The sequence below is a fragment of the Lineus longissimus genome, chromosome 4 (assembly GCF_910592395.1).
Source record: "Lineus longissimus chromosome 4, tnLinLong1.2, whole genome shotgun sequence".
Classification (NCBI taxonomy): Eukaryota; Metazoa; Nemertea; class Pilidiophora; order Heteronemertea; family Lineidae; genus Lineus; species Lineus longissimus.
Window position 1 is genome coordinate 24,740,295 of NC_088311.1, and position 12,596 is coordinate 24,752,890.

Below are 12,596 nucleotides of genomic sequence, written 5' to 3' on the forward strand. Positions count from 1 at the left end.
CTACCAACTCAAAACCCATGACTCATGTTGCCTGTGACCTGGCTACCGCTGTAGCTGATAAGGGGGCATCTCAAAAATAAGTTGAAACCATGTATTAGGTGGATTACTGAAGGCTTTGTTCACACCAGATCAGGACATTATAGGCACAACCATGGCAAACAAACAGAAACAAAGACAAAAACGCTCATATTCTGCGGACAAGTACGGGTGGGGTGGAAGTTCGCTTCTTGCTGACATCATCGGCGCCAACATCTATTTCTTTTGACCCTGCCGGAGCCATTCAAAACAATTGATTGGTTGACTCTGACCCTGCTGGCCTCGATTTTAAAAAAACTTAAAAAAAGGCCAATCAAACGTTAAAGCAACTGCAATGATAATCTTTTATATCACTGAGGTTTATAAATGCAATATGTTGAGAAAAATCTTAACAACTATCGCAATATACGATTACTTGGAACTATTTCGGCGAATCACTTTGCCACCTGCGCGACCTTGTCACTATTGTGGCGCGCTCGTTTGCATACCGCATATAAGAGGCGAATAAAATCTCCATTTCAATATGAAAGCTTTGACGGTTCAGCGCTGAAGGTGTTTGACTGTGGATCGGCAGGTCACGGGTTCGACCCCCGGTGAATCTGCCGAATTTTTTTTCTTTTTTCTTTTTCCTTGTCTTGTTATCTAATCATGCATGTACAGATGTAAACATTTTCATTATAATCATTATCATACCCCGCACCCAAACTTTTCAAACTGCAGCACGTACTGATTCCTGGCGTTCGCGAGTACTACCGTGGATGGTTGTTCGAATCGGCAGTTGGTATTTTCGAGGATACACTGGGGCACACAAGTATTAGTGTCGGATCGTGACTTTTCCAATCAGAATTAGTCAAAGGGTGTCCTAAACCTCAGGCTTTTTATACCCCTACGTCTTAATGAGACGCGGAGGATATTGAAAACCACTTGTACTTAGATGCCATATAGCGAATAAATAGCCGAGATGACCCCATGTTTTCACATCAAATAAAGAAACTAGATGCATTTGGGTATCTGAAAGTGGTGATGGCACTTCAGTGCAACCTGAATGTGCTCATGACGTGACGAGAGCAAATCTCACGGGTGGGGTGGAAGTTCGCTTCTTGCTGACATCATCGGCGCCAACATCTATTTCTTTTAACCCTGCCGGAGCCATTCAAAACAATTGATTGGTTGACTCTGACCCTGCTGGCCTCGATTTTTAAAAAAACTTTAAAAAAGGCCAATCAAACGTTAAAGCAACTGCAATGATAATCTTTTATATCACTGAGGTTTATAAATGCAATATGTTGAGAAAAATCTTAACAACTATCGCAATATACGATTACTTGGAACTATTTCGGCGAATCACTTTGCCACCTGCGCGACCTTGTCACTATTGTGGCGCGCTCGTTTGCATACCGCATATAAGAGGCGAATAAAATCTCCATTTCAATATGAAAGCTTTGACGGTTCAGCGCTGAAGGTGTTTGACTGTGGATCGGCAGGTCACGGGTTCGACCCCCGGTGAATCTGCCGAATTTATTTTCTTTTTCCTTGTCTTGTTATCTAATCATGCATGTACAGATGTAAACATTTTCATTATAATCATTATCATACCCCGCACCCAAACTTTTCAAACTGCAGCACGTACTGATTCCGGGCGTTCGCGAGTACTACCGAGGATGGTTGTTCGAATCGGCAGTTGGTATTTTCGAGGATACACTGGGGCACACAAGTATTAGTGTCGGATCGTGACTTTTCCAATCAGAATTAGTCAAAGGGTGTCCTAAACCTCAGGCTTTTTATACCCCTACGTCTTAATGAGACGCGGAGGATATTGAAAACCACTTGTACTTAGATGCCATATAGCGAATAAATAGCCGAGATGACCCCATGTTTTCACATCAAATAAAGAAACTAGATGCATTTGGGTATCTGAAAGTGGTGATGGCACTTCAGTGCAACCTGAATGTGCTCATGACGTGACGAGAGCAAATCTCACGGGTGGGGTGGAAGTTCGCTTCTTGCTGACATCATCGGCGCCAACATCTATTTCTTTTAACCCTGCCGGAGCCATTCAAAACAATTGATTGGTTGACTCTGACCCTGCTGGCCTCGATTTTTAAAAAAACTTTAAAAAAGGCCAATCAAACGTTAAAGCAACTGCAATGATAATCTTTTATATCACTGAGGTTTATAAATGCAATATGTTGAGAAAAATCTTAACAACTATCGCAATATACGATTACTTGGAACTATTTCGGCGAATCACTTTGCCACCTGCGCGACCTTGTCACTATTGTGGCGCGCTCGTTTGCATACCGCATATAAGAGGCGAATAAAATCTCCATTTCAATATGAAAGCTTTGACGGTTCAGCGCTGAAGGTGTTTGACTGTGGATCGGCAGGTCACGGGTTCGACCCCCGGTGAATCTGCCGAATTTTTTTTCTTTTTTCTTTTTCCTTGTCTTGTTATCTAATCATGCATGTACAGATGTAAACATTTTCATTATAATCATTATCATACCCCGCACCCAAACTTTTCAAACTGCAGCACGTACTGATTCCTGGCGTTCGCGAGTACTACCGAGGATGGTTGTTCGAATCGGCAGTTGGTATTTTCGAGGATACACTGGGGCACACAAGTATTAGTGTCGGATCGTGACTTTTCCAATCAGAATTAGTCAAAGGGTGTCCTAAACCTCAGGCTTTTTATACTCCTACGTCTTAATGAGACGCGGAGGATATTGAAAACCACTTGTACTTAGATGCCATATAGCGAATAAATAGCCGAGATGACCCCATGTTATCACATCAAATAAAGAAACTAGATGCATTTGGGTATCTGAAAGTGGTGATGGCACTTCAGTGCAACCTGAATGTGCTCATGACGTGACGAGAGCAAATCTCACGGGTGGGGTGGAAGTTCGCTTCTTGCTGACATCATCGGCGCCAACATCTATTTCTTTTGACCCTGCCGGAGCCATTCAAAACAATTGATTGGTTGACTCTGACCCTGCTGGCCTCGATTTTTAAAAAAACTTTTAAAAAGGCCAATCAAACGTTAAAGCAACTGCAATGATAATCTTTTATACCACTGAGGTTTATAAATGCAATATGTTGAGAAAAATCTTAACAACTATCGCAATATACGATTACTTGGAACTATTTCGGCGAATCACTTTGCCACCTGCGCGACCTTGTCACTATTGTGGCGCGCTCGTTTGCATACCGCATATAAGAGGCGAATAAAATCTCCATTTCAATATGAAAGCTTTGACGGTTCAGCGCTGAAGGTGTTTGACTGTGGATCGGCAGGTCACGGGTTCGACCCCCGGTGAATCTGCCGAATTTTTTTCTTTTTTCTTTTTCCTTGTCTTGTTATCTAATCATGCATGTACAGATGTAAACATTTTCATTATAATCATTATCATACCCCGCACCCAAACTTTTCAAACTGCAGCACGTACTGATTCCGGGCGTTCGCGAGTACTACCGAGGATGGTTGTTCGAATCGGCAGTTGGTATTTTCGAGGATACACTGGGGCACACAAGTATTAGTGTCGGATCGTGACTTTTCCAATCAGAATTAGTCAAAGGGTGTCCTAAACCTCAGGCTTTTTATACTCCTACGTCTTAATGAGACGCGGAGGATATTGAAAACCACTTGTACTTAGATGCCATATAGCGAATAAATAGCCGAGATGACCCCATGTTTTCACATCAAATAAAGAAACTAGATGCATTTGGGTATCTGAAAGTGGTGATGGCACTTCAGTGCAACCTGAATGTGCTCATGACGTGACGAGAGCAAATCTCACGGGTGGGGTGGAAGTTCGCTTCTTGCTGACATCATCGGCGCCAACATCTATTTCTTTTGACCCTGCCGGAGCCATTCAAAACAATTGATTGGTTGACTCTGACCCTGCTGGCCTCGATTTTTAAAAAAACTTTAAAAAAGGCCAATCAAACGTTAAAGCAACTGCAATGATAATCTTTTATATCACTGAGGTTTATAAATGCAATATGTTGAGAAAAATCTTAACAACTATCGCAATATACGATTACTTGGAACTATTTCGGCGAATCACTTTGCCACCTGCGCGACCTTGTCACTATTGTGGCGCGCTCGTTTGCATACCGCATATAAGAGGCGAATAAAATCTCCATTTTAATATGAAAGCTTTGACGGTTCAGCGCTGAAGGTGTTTGACTGTGGATCGGCAGGTCACGGGTTCGACCCCCGGTGAATCTGCCGAATTTTTTTCTTTTTTCTTTTTCCTTGTCTTGTTATCTAATCATGCATGTACAGATGTAAACATTTTCATTATAATCATTATCATACCCCGCACCCAAACTTTTCAAACTGCAGCACATACTGATTCCGGGCGTTCGCGAGTACTACCGAGGATGGTTGTTCGAATCGGCAGTTGGTATTTTCGAGGATACACTGGGGCACACAAGTATTAGTGTCGGATCGTGACTTTTCCAATCAGAATTAGTCAAAGGGTGTCCTAAACCTCAGGCTTTTTATACTCCTACGTCTTAATGAGACGCGGAGGATATTGAAAACCACTTGTACTTAGATGCCATATAGCGAATAAATAGCCGAAATGACCCCATGTTTTCACATCAAATAAAGAAACTAGATGCATTTGGGTATCTGAAAGTGGTGATGGCACTTCAGTGCAACCTGAATGTGCTCATGACGTGACGAGAGCAAATCTCACGGGTGGGGTGGAAGTTCGCTTCTTGCTGACATCATCGGCGCCAACATCTATTTCTTTTGACCCTGCCGGAGCCATTCAAAACAATTGATTGGTTGACTCTGACCCTGCTGGCCTCGATTTTTAAAAAAACTTTAAAAAAGGCCAATCAAACGTTAAAGCAACTGCAATGATAATCTTTTATATCACTGAGGTTTATAAATGCAATATGTTGAGAAAAATCTTAACAACTATCGCAATATACGATTACTTGGAACTATTTCGGCGAATCACTTTGCCACCTGCGCCACCTTGTCACTATTGTGGCGCGCTCGTTTGCATACCGCATATAAGAGGCGAATAAAATCTCCATTTCAATATGAAAGCTTTGACGGTTCAGCGCTGAAGGTGTTTGACTGTGGATCGGCAGGTCACGGGTTCGACCCCCGGTGAATCTGCCGAGTTTTATTCTTTTTTCTTTTTCCTTGTCTTGTTATCTAATCATGCATGTACAGATGTAAACATTTTCATTATAATCATTATCATACCCCGCACCCAAACTTTTCAAACTGCAGCACATACTGATTCCGGGCGTTCGCGAGTACTACCGAGGATGGTTGTTCGAATCGGCAGTTGGTATTTTCGAGGATACACTGGGGCACACAAGTATTAGTGTCGGATCGTGACTTTTCCAATCAGAATTAGTCAAAGGGTGTCCTAAACCTCAGGCTTTTTATACCCCTACGTCTTAATGAGACGCGGAGGATATTGAAAACCACTTGTACTTAGATGCCATATATCGAATAAATAGCCGAGATGACCCCATGTTTTCACATCAAATAAAGAAACTAGATGCATTTGGGTATCTGAAAGTGGTGATGGCACTTCAGTGCAACCTGAATGTGCTCATGACGTGACGAGAGCAAATCTCACGTCGACAATATACTGAAAATGAAACTTTTATTTATTAGCAAAAAACACAAAGTGTTACAATGTTATAGCCTACAGTATATGATAAAATGAGACTTTTTATACATCTTGTACAAATTAAGTTGAATTTCAGATTTGTTCCTTGGGGCATTTCTATCTTTCAGTGTCAATTCATCAAATAACTTGACCACCATGAAAACGCTAATAAAACAATTTAGAATCATTGGAACTTTTTCAAATTCACCTATGACATTGACAAGATATAGGACTACACTTCTGCAAAGTTTGATGAAACAACCAGCATTGATTTTTTTTAAATCACGAAAATGTATGTATACAGAATGAACGCGGAGCCTATCGCAGATTCAATTGCGTCCGGAGCCCGCTCCTGGCTCCCCTGTCGTTGGCCATTCATACTACATAGTACGCACATGAAACGTCCAGTAATGCCGCGAGAATTTGCACTGCATATAAGGGTCAAGTAAGTAAGTTTGGAATAAAGAAAAGCTGTGATCGGCAACGGTTGTCAGTACCATGTTAGGGGTTCATGGAATAACTCGTCCCCCGTTTACCATGACCTGACGATCGCAGATACTGTCACAACCAGACCTGGCGAGATAACAAATGCTGTTACACCCAGAACCAAGGGCAGCACGAGCAGATCCACACTTGATAATCCATCTCAAAGCAGACCACTGAACGAGCTCGATAGCCAAGATTACAAGGCAAATCAGGTATCTCGTCTTCCTGGATGAGAGAATGCCACTTTCCCAATTTCCTTCTCTGCCACTTATTCTCTACCTCACCATGACTAGAATCGTTCAACGAATTTATCTTAGCATGGATGGACAATTTGTTAGCAAGCATTGTTCAAAAGCCCTGCTCTCTCCAGCAAAGGGAATGGGTTTTTCTGTTGGTGGACTTCATTGATTTCTCACACCAGCTAGTAAAACTCCCAGGCATCACTTGCATTAAAAACTTCATATTTGCTTGAATTGCCATTGACTAAAATGATATCTGAGATGCCCCCTTAGTCCAGTAGTTCTTGTCACAGGTACTAGGAAATGATGATCCCGACGCGAACTTCCTTGTTCATAGCGATAGCAATGTGAACTTCCTTGTTCATAGCGATAGCAATGTAGGCCGAATATGAAATATCTGTCCAAGAGATCAATGTTCTAGAGCTTACTGTTTATATATATTTTTAAGATAAGAACTTTAATCGCCTGGTCTGGTTCATACCAGGATTATAAAACTATGGTAGTTATATTGGCTGGTTCAGTTGTAGAGCCTTGTCATTTGTACTGCACTGATGATGTTACTGGTGATAGGCCGGTCAAGAGTGTCTTCACTAATCAGAATCCAATGGCGTTCCAGTGGAGATCCAGTGTGTTTGAGAGGAGTTGCATCTTCCCAGAAGAGTTCCAGGGGCACTCATTAAAGAAATAAAAGAACATGCCAATTTTGCCAGCAAGACAACCTTTATTATTAAGCTGATGTAAAGAATTCACAAAATTCCGATTAGATAACAAGCTCTGTCAGTCTGTGTATAAAAATAGAACCCTTCCTATGTAATATCATAAGTACATTTATATAAACAACAATGGACGAAAAACATGACTTATATTCTTGACCAAAACACCATGGTCAAACAGCAAAAGTTTAGTCCCTAAGATCTACTGGTTGTCTTTCTTCTCAATTTGGTGGTGTTGGTAATATTCAATGCTTTATCCACAACAATCTCTACAGATATGTCCCGGCTTTTCAGTTGTGAACGAGGAAGCTGAGAAGTCCTGAGACTGAGAGTGGCAGGGCGCCCTGGTCAATTTCCCTAACTTTGTGGAATGTGAGAGGTGCACGCGCTCCCCTGAGGAGCACCACCTGGATCCGCCACTGGCTTTCATTGTGTTTTTGTCAGAATACAAGTGCTTGAAGGCTTACAATGACAATCGAATATAATATGTTTCTCTAGTCTGCATTAAAATTCAATTATTTCTTGCCAGATCCAGAGAAAAACTATTGCTGTTTGCCCAGACACAGGATTTAAAAGAGTTAGGAGTCATGTCATTTGGAGCACATTAATAAACTATGCACGATATCGTCTGCTTGCATTTTATTTACAATTTTCTTTTGGCTGATCATAACATTTTTAATAAATAATCTTACATCATATTATTTTCTAAATAATACCAGGCAAATGACTGAACCAATATACTCCCTCAAGGTCACTTCAGATATAGTGCAAAATGCCAAACTTTGGCAAGTTTTCAAGAATTTCATCTTTCCTGATACCAGAATAACAATTCCAATTTTCCTGGTGAAACTATCATACAGTACCTTTGCCTAGTACCACAGAATAACAGTAAATCTTCACTAGGACTATCACAATACTATCACATTTTGAGTACCATACATACATTTTTATACTCCGGTAGTTTTTACTGAAAAAAATTTAATAGCAATTAACGCGACAAGTTATTTGTCTATTTTGGTTCAACATGGCGTCATATCACCATAAATCTTGACAAAACATGCATATCTGACAATTATATCGTTGATGTCAATTACGCTGGTATTCAGACAGACAAGTCAACCCTTGCCGTATTCCTGGTATAACTTTTACCCAAAAATGGTAGTGAGAAATGTAATGGGCTGATGGCATTGTCATATTGGTTATTGGTGTTCCCTCATCCTCAACAGGAACCATGTATTTCTCACAAGGCAGGCAGGCATTATCTTGAGATACTCATTCTTCAACAAAAACCAAAGGAAACATTTCAAGTCTGAGTACAGAATGTTGGTGTCATTATATCAATGCCTATAATCAGATCACGATCAAAGAATCAACTAGAGGTCACCAATCATGATTATAAACACATGGTCAAAATCAAAACAGTGACCTCTTCATATCACACCATTGCAGCGCACTTCCTCATACAGTCATATAAAGCAAGCAGAATAACATGACCCATCCTGACTCTCGTGTGATTGCGTCACCACTATCGGGATCCACAAGTGAGTGACTTAACCATCTCATTGCGGGTCAAGATGAACATGACCCAACACAGACAGTAGAAATTATGATGAAATTTCTCATGATGGAATTCTAGACACAGGAAGGGTAATCTGGAGTGACACTACAGTCAACTAACAAAATGAAAAAGTCACTTCAAGTGGCCTCTTGAGGAAACACCGGGCTGCACCACTTCCTCATGTCCTGTCACTATTCTAGGCAGCCATAAATATGACCCGACTTTCCTGGGAAATTAGGTTGAAATTTCTGACGAGGATCTGCCCAATATGACTGGAATACATGATCAGCAATTGAAATGACACAGTAACACAGGAAATGAGATCGGTATTTCAGCAGTCTACAAAAACGTATTTTAAAAAATCAGTAGTATTCAAAATAGTCGCCCTTAAACATCTTTGGACTTTGTTTATAGGAATCATGAAAGAGATGTTCAGCTGGCAACTGAGACACAACTGAAAATAATTTGAGCGAAAAATGAAAGAGCATCTCCTCATCGTGGTTTTCAAAAGGTGTCACCAAACATCCCGAGTTCGGGCCATCCAAAACCCAGACAAGCAGCAATCAAGAAATACCAGGACTGCCACTGCTCAATAGCACAGTCACACATGTACATGTAATGACTGGTCAGCAAGTTTCACCTTGTGACCTCTCAATTGGCCAAAAACTAAACATAACTAAACATTTTCTCATAACAAACTGGATGCAAAGCCGTGAGTTTTGGTCAGCCCTGATCTCTTAACAAAGCTATGGCATGACACCTTTTGTTCACCAATGAGGAGGTGACAAGTAAACAATCTAATTTGAGAAGTCAGTGATTTCACTACTTTTTTCCATCGAAGCTGCACACTGACTGACTTCGATGTCTCCTGTGAAAGATTTCAATCACTTTTTTTCTGCAAGCGTATCCAAAGGATTGTTGACGGTAGCAATATACATAATTGAACTATCACATGATTAAATCAACCAATCACAACCTGATCGGTACTAAAGTCTATCCTATGGTACATATCATAATTTATATATGACTCCAGTCAGAATGTACCAGTTTGATTGGCTGCACTAAGATCGAGGACTAATGGCCGCCGGTCGTGGGGTATAAACATCCTGGGAACTACCTAACGCTGCTAATTTTTGTGATCTCGTCAAAGTCACATTGATTTTTTTCTGAGTGAGCTCCGCCCGCAAAGCTCGTAATTCAGCTTCGGCTTGGTTTCGCAGCTGAAAGGGAAGAAGAGGATTTAGTAAGATCCACTTTGGGTTGGAAATGTGGTCAAAAGAGCATGGTGGTCCACTGATTAGGATGTCGGATTCTTAATCTCCGAGTCCTTGGTTCAACCTCCCGGGCCGAGGGTAAGGGATGCACTACAGGAACAACTCCTTCATACCACCAAGTGCCTTCGACAAATAAGGACTTGATTTCCCCAGTTCTTGTAATCATGACACTGCTGCCTCAAATTCTAAGCTGAATATTACCTTCACTTCCCCTGTTAATTTCATTTTTGCATCATCAACCCTCCGCTGGAGTTCTTCTATTTCATGATGGAGCTTCGTTGCTTGGATGCGCAGATTACTCTGAAATAAAGAAGACCAATAAGAAAGTTGAAAATGGTCTCCATGTGAAGCAATTGACAACCACATGTGATGATGGTACCATATGCCAGGATCTCAAATCGACACTGATACTGGGGGGAAATGCTTAGATTCAGACATGAGTAGTGATTGCATAATCTTACCTGCTCTGAAGGCCTATTTTCTCCTTTTTCCACCTTGAACAGTTCCCTGCCTTTCCCTCCTTCCATCTGACCCACAATCTTCCGATGAAGAAGTTCAAGTTCCTGCCGCAGACGGTTGCATTTATCCTCGTAAGGCGGAGTCTTCTTTTTCTCTTCAAAATATTTCTTTTTCCACATGTCACGAGCTAAAGAGAGAAACAAATAAAAGTTTTGAGTAAAAAGAAATTGGTGAGGTTTACAACTGACACCATAAGTCTCCCCAAGGCCTCCTCATACTATGCTCACTTGAACACGTTGAACCTGCACTTTAGGGTACCAAGGAGCCAAATTCACGGTGCTGCACATACTGTGCTCACTTGAACTCATCCGGTGAAGGACAAAAGTGGTGACCAGACTGTGATTTGACCTCATCACCCCTAGACTTTAACCACTACGCTTGCTCGCCTAATCCTTCTGCTGCTGTGTCATATCAAGGGTGCCCATCCTCACCTTGGTTTCGACGACTCTGTGTTTTGGCTTGGAGTTGTTTGGCTTTACGAACAAGATCCTCCCGGCGAGCTTCGATCTCCCGCCTTCGCTGTCTCGTCGCCTCGAGTTCGGCTAAAAGTTGTTTTTCTGAAACAGAAACCCAGTTATGTTAAGAAAAGAAGAATTTTGTTGAAACAAGGTACCTTGGACTACTTAATTGCAATCAAACTGATTTCAGTAATTACTGAATACTAATAAACCTTCAACTCAATCCAAATTTCTTTTTCCTGGTGAAAACTTCATCACATCCCCTAAGCTTTGAAACTGATTTAAAAGGCTCTGAAAACTCTGAATGGATGGCATGCAGGCTCTGAAAACTCTGAATGGATGGCATGCAGGTTTTTGGAGTACAAACTTGACAGGAACCAATGGAAAGCATCCAGGTTAGGGGCCTACAGGACAGGTTAACACTATATCGGAGCATCACTGGTCTGCGACTTGTTTATGTCAGAACCCTACATGTATCTAGATTGTAAAAAGAAAATATGGTTATCGATCTAACTAAATATTCTGCTGAAATTAATATGGTCAATTATTCATTATGTATCATTGGATCATAAGTTGGCAAGGGGAGAGTATTGCACTACAAAATTAGCTGAAATAAATGCAAAGATTACAACAAAGCAGAGGCATTCAACTATATCATGATTAAAATGCTAACTGGGAAATTTTTACAGCTTGAAAAGTTTGCGAATGTCAAAACTTTTATTTTGGAGCTTTCCTTTGAGATGACCAAGAAGTCAGTGCAAAGTTCACATATTTCTGCAATGTTTGCAATGCTACACTACTTGTTTTGCTTCGTATAATGTTTGACCATGTTCATGTTTTATATCCGTTTGTAAAAATGTCTCAGTTGCAATATTGTGCAAGCTCTAGGTGTAAGCAGGGAGAGTCAGTGCATGAAATGATTACGAGTCTTCATGCGGTACTCAGTGGCTTGTTTCGGTTGCGATCTGCTTGGTATCATTGTTCCAATAACGGGCGGGTCTTCACTCGATTCAGTTGGCTTCTCTTCTCGCGGACTTTTGATTTCTTTGTTCCGGGAACCTTGTGATTGTTTTCCCCCATATCTGGATGAATTCTCTCCAGAAGGTTTCAGTTTTTCCCGATGGGACGTACGTTGGAACTCTTTAGCTCCACGTTCATATTGCTTCTTCGATCGTGAGGACCCTTCCAATCCTTGACGTTTATGCCTTTGCGTCGATTTATTTTCACCATATCTGTCTTTTCCATATCGGAATTTTACTACATCATCAGAATCACTTTCTGAAACTATAAATGTTCTAATGCAAAACACGTTTCCTTGTTTCAATGAAAACATCACAAACTCCTCTCTCTGAATATCAGATTCAGAAAATGTGACATTTTTGTTGACCTTTTCTTCTTCAAAATCTGAACTGAAATGGCTATGACTACAAAAAAAGAAAAGAGGTCAAGAAACATGGAAGAGAAAAGTAATCCCTATGAAAAAGAATCGAAGTCTTTTACCATGATTGGAGACGTACTGCTGTTTTTAACAAAGGCTGACCTCAAAGCTTGGTGAATTTCGGCCAATCCACTGCTTGCTAGACTGATCTGGAAGGAGGTGAATTCATTCAAGGAAAAGTGTTTTTCAGATAGATCTGATCATATTTACTTGGCTGACCTCTT

At 41.0% G+C, this 12,596-nt stretch overlaps 1 protein-coding gene across 7 annotated transcripts in view; it reads right to left on the bottom strand.

Annotated features, from left to right (window-relative positions):
- Positions 1 to 7,119: 7,119 nt before the first annotated feature.
- The window catches only part of LOC135487053 (spermatogenesis-associated protein 1-like), a 33,153-nt gene continuing 27,676 nt past the window's right edge, over positions 7,120 to 12,596 (bottom strand). For 6 of the 7 annotated variants that reach the window (XM_064770380.1, XM_064770378.1, XM_064770376.1 and 3 more), the window contains 5 exons: positions 11,859 to 12,218; positions 10,908 to 11,033; positions 10,419 to 10,603; positions 10,159 to 10,257; positions 7,120 to 9,903 (listed from right to left, as the gene is read on the bottom strand). In XM_064770380.1, the coding sequence (XP_064626450.1) occupies positions 9,745 to 9,903; positions 10,159 to 10,257; positions 10,419 to 10,603; positions 10,908 to 11,033; positions 11,859 to 12,218 (929 nt within the window). In that variant the 3' untranslated portion in view covers positions 7,120 to 9,744. The remainder of the gene's footprint in view (positions 9,904 to 10,158; positions 10,258 to 10,418; positions 10,604 to 10,907; positions 11,034 to 11,858; positions 12,219 to 12,596) is intronic. The other variant, XM_064770377.1, reaches the window with a different exon arrangement.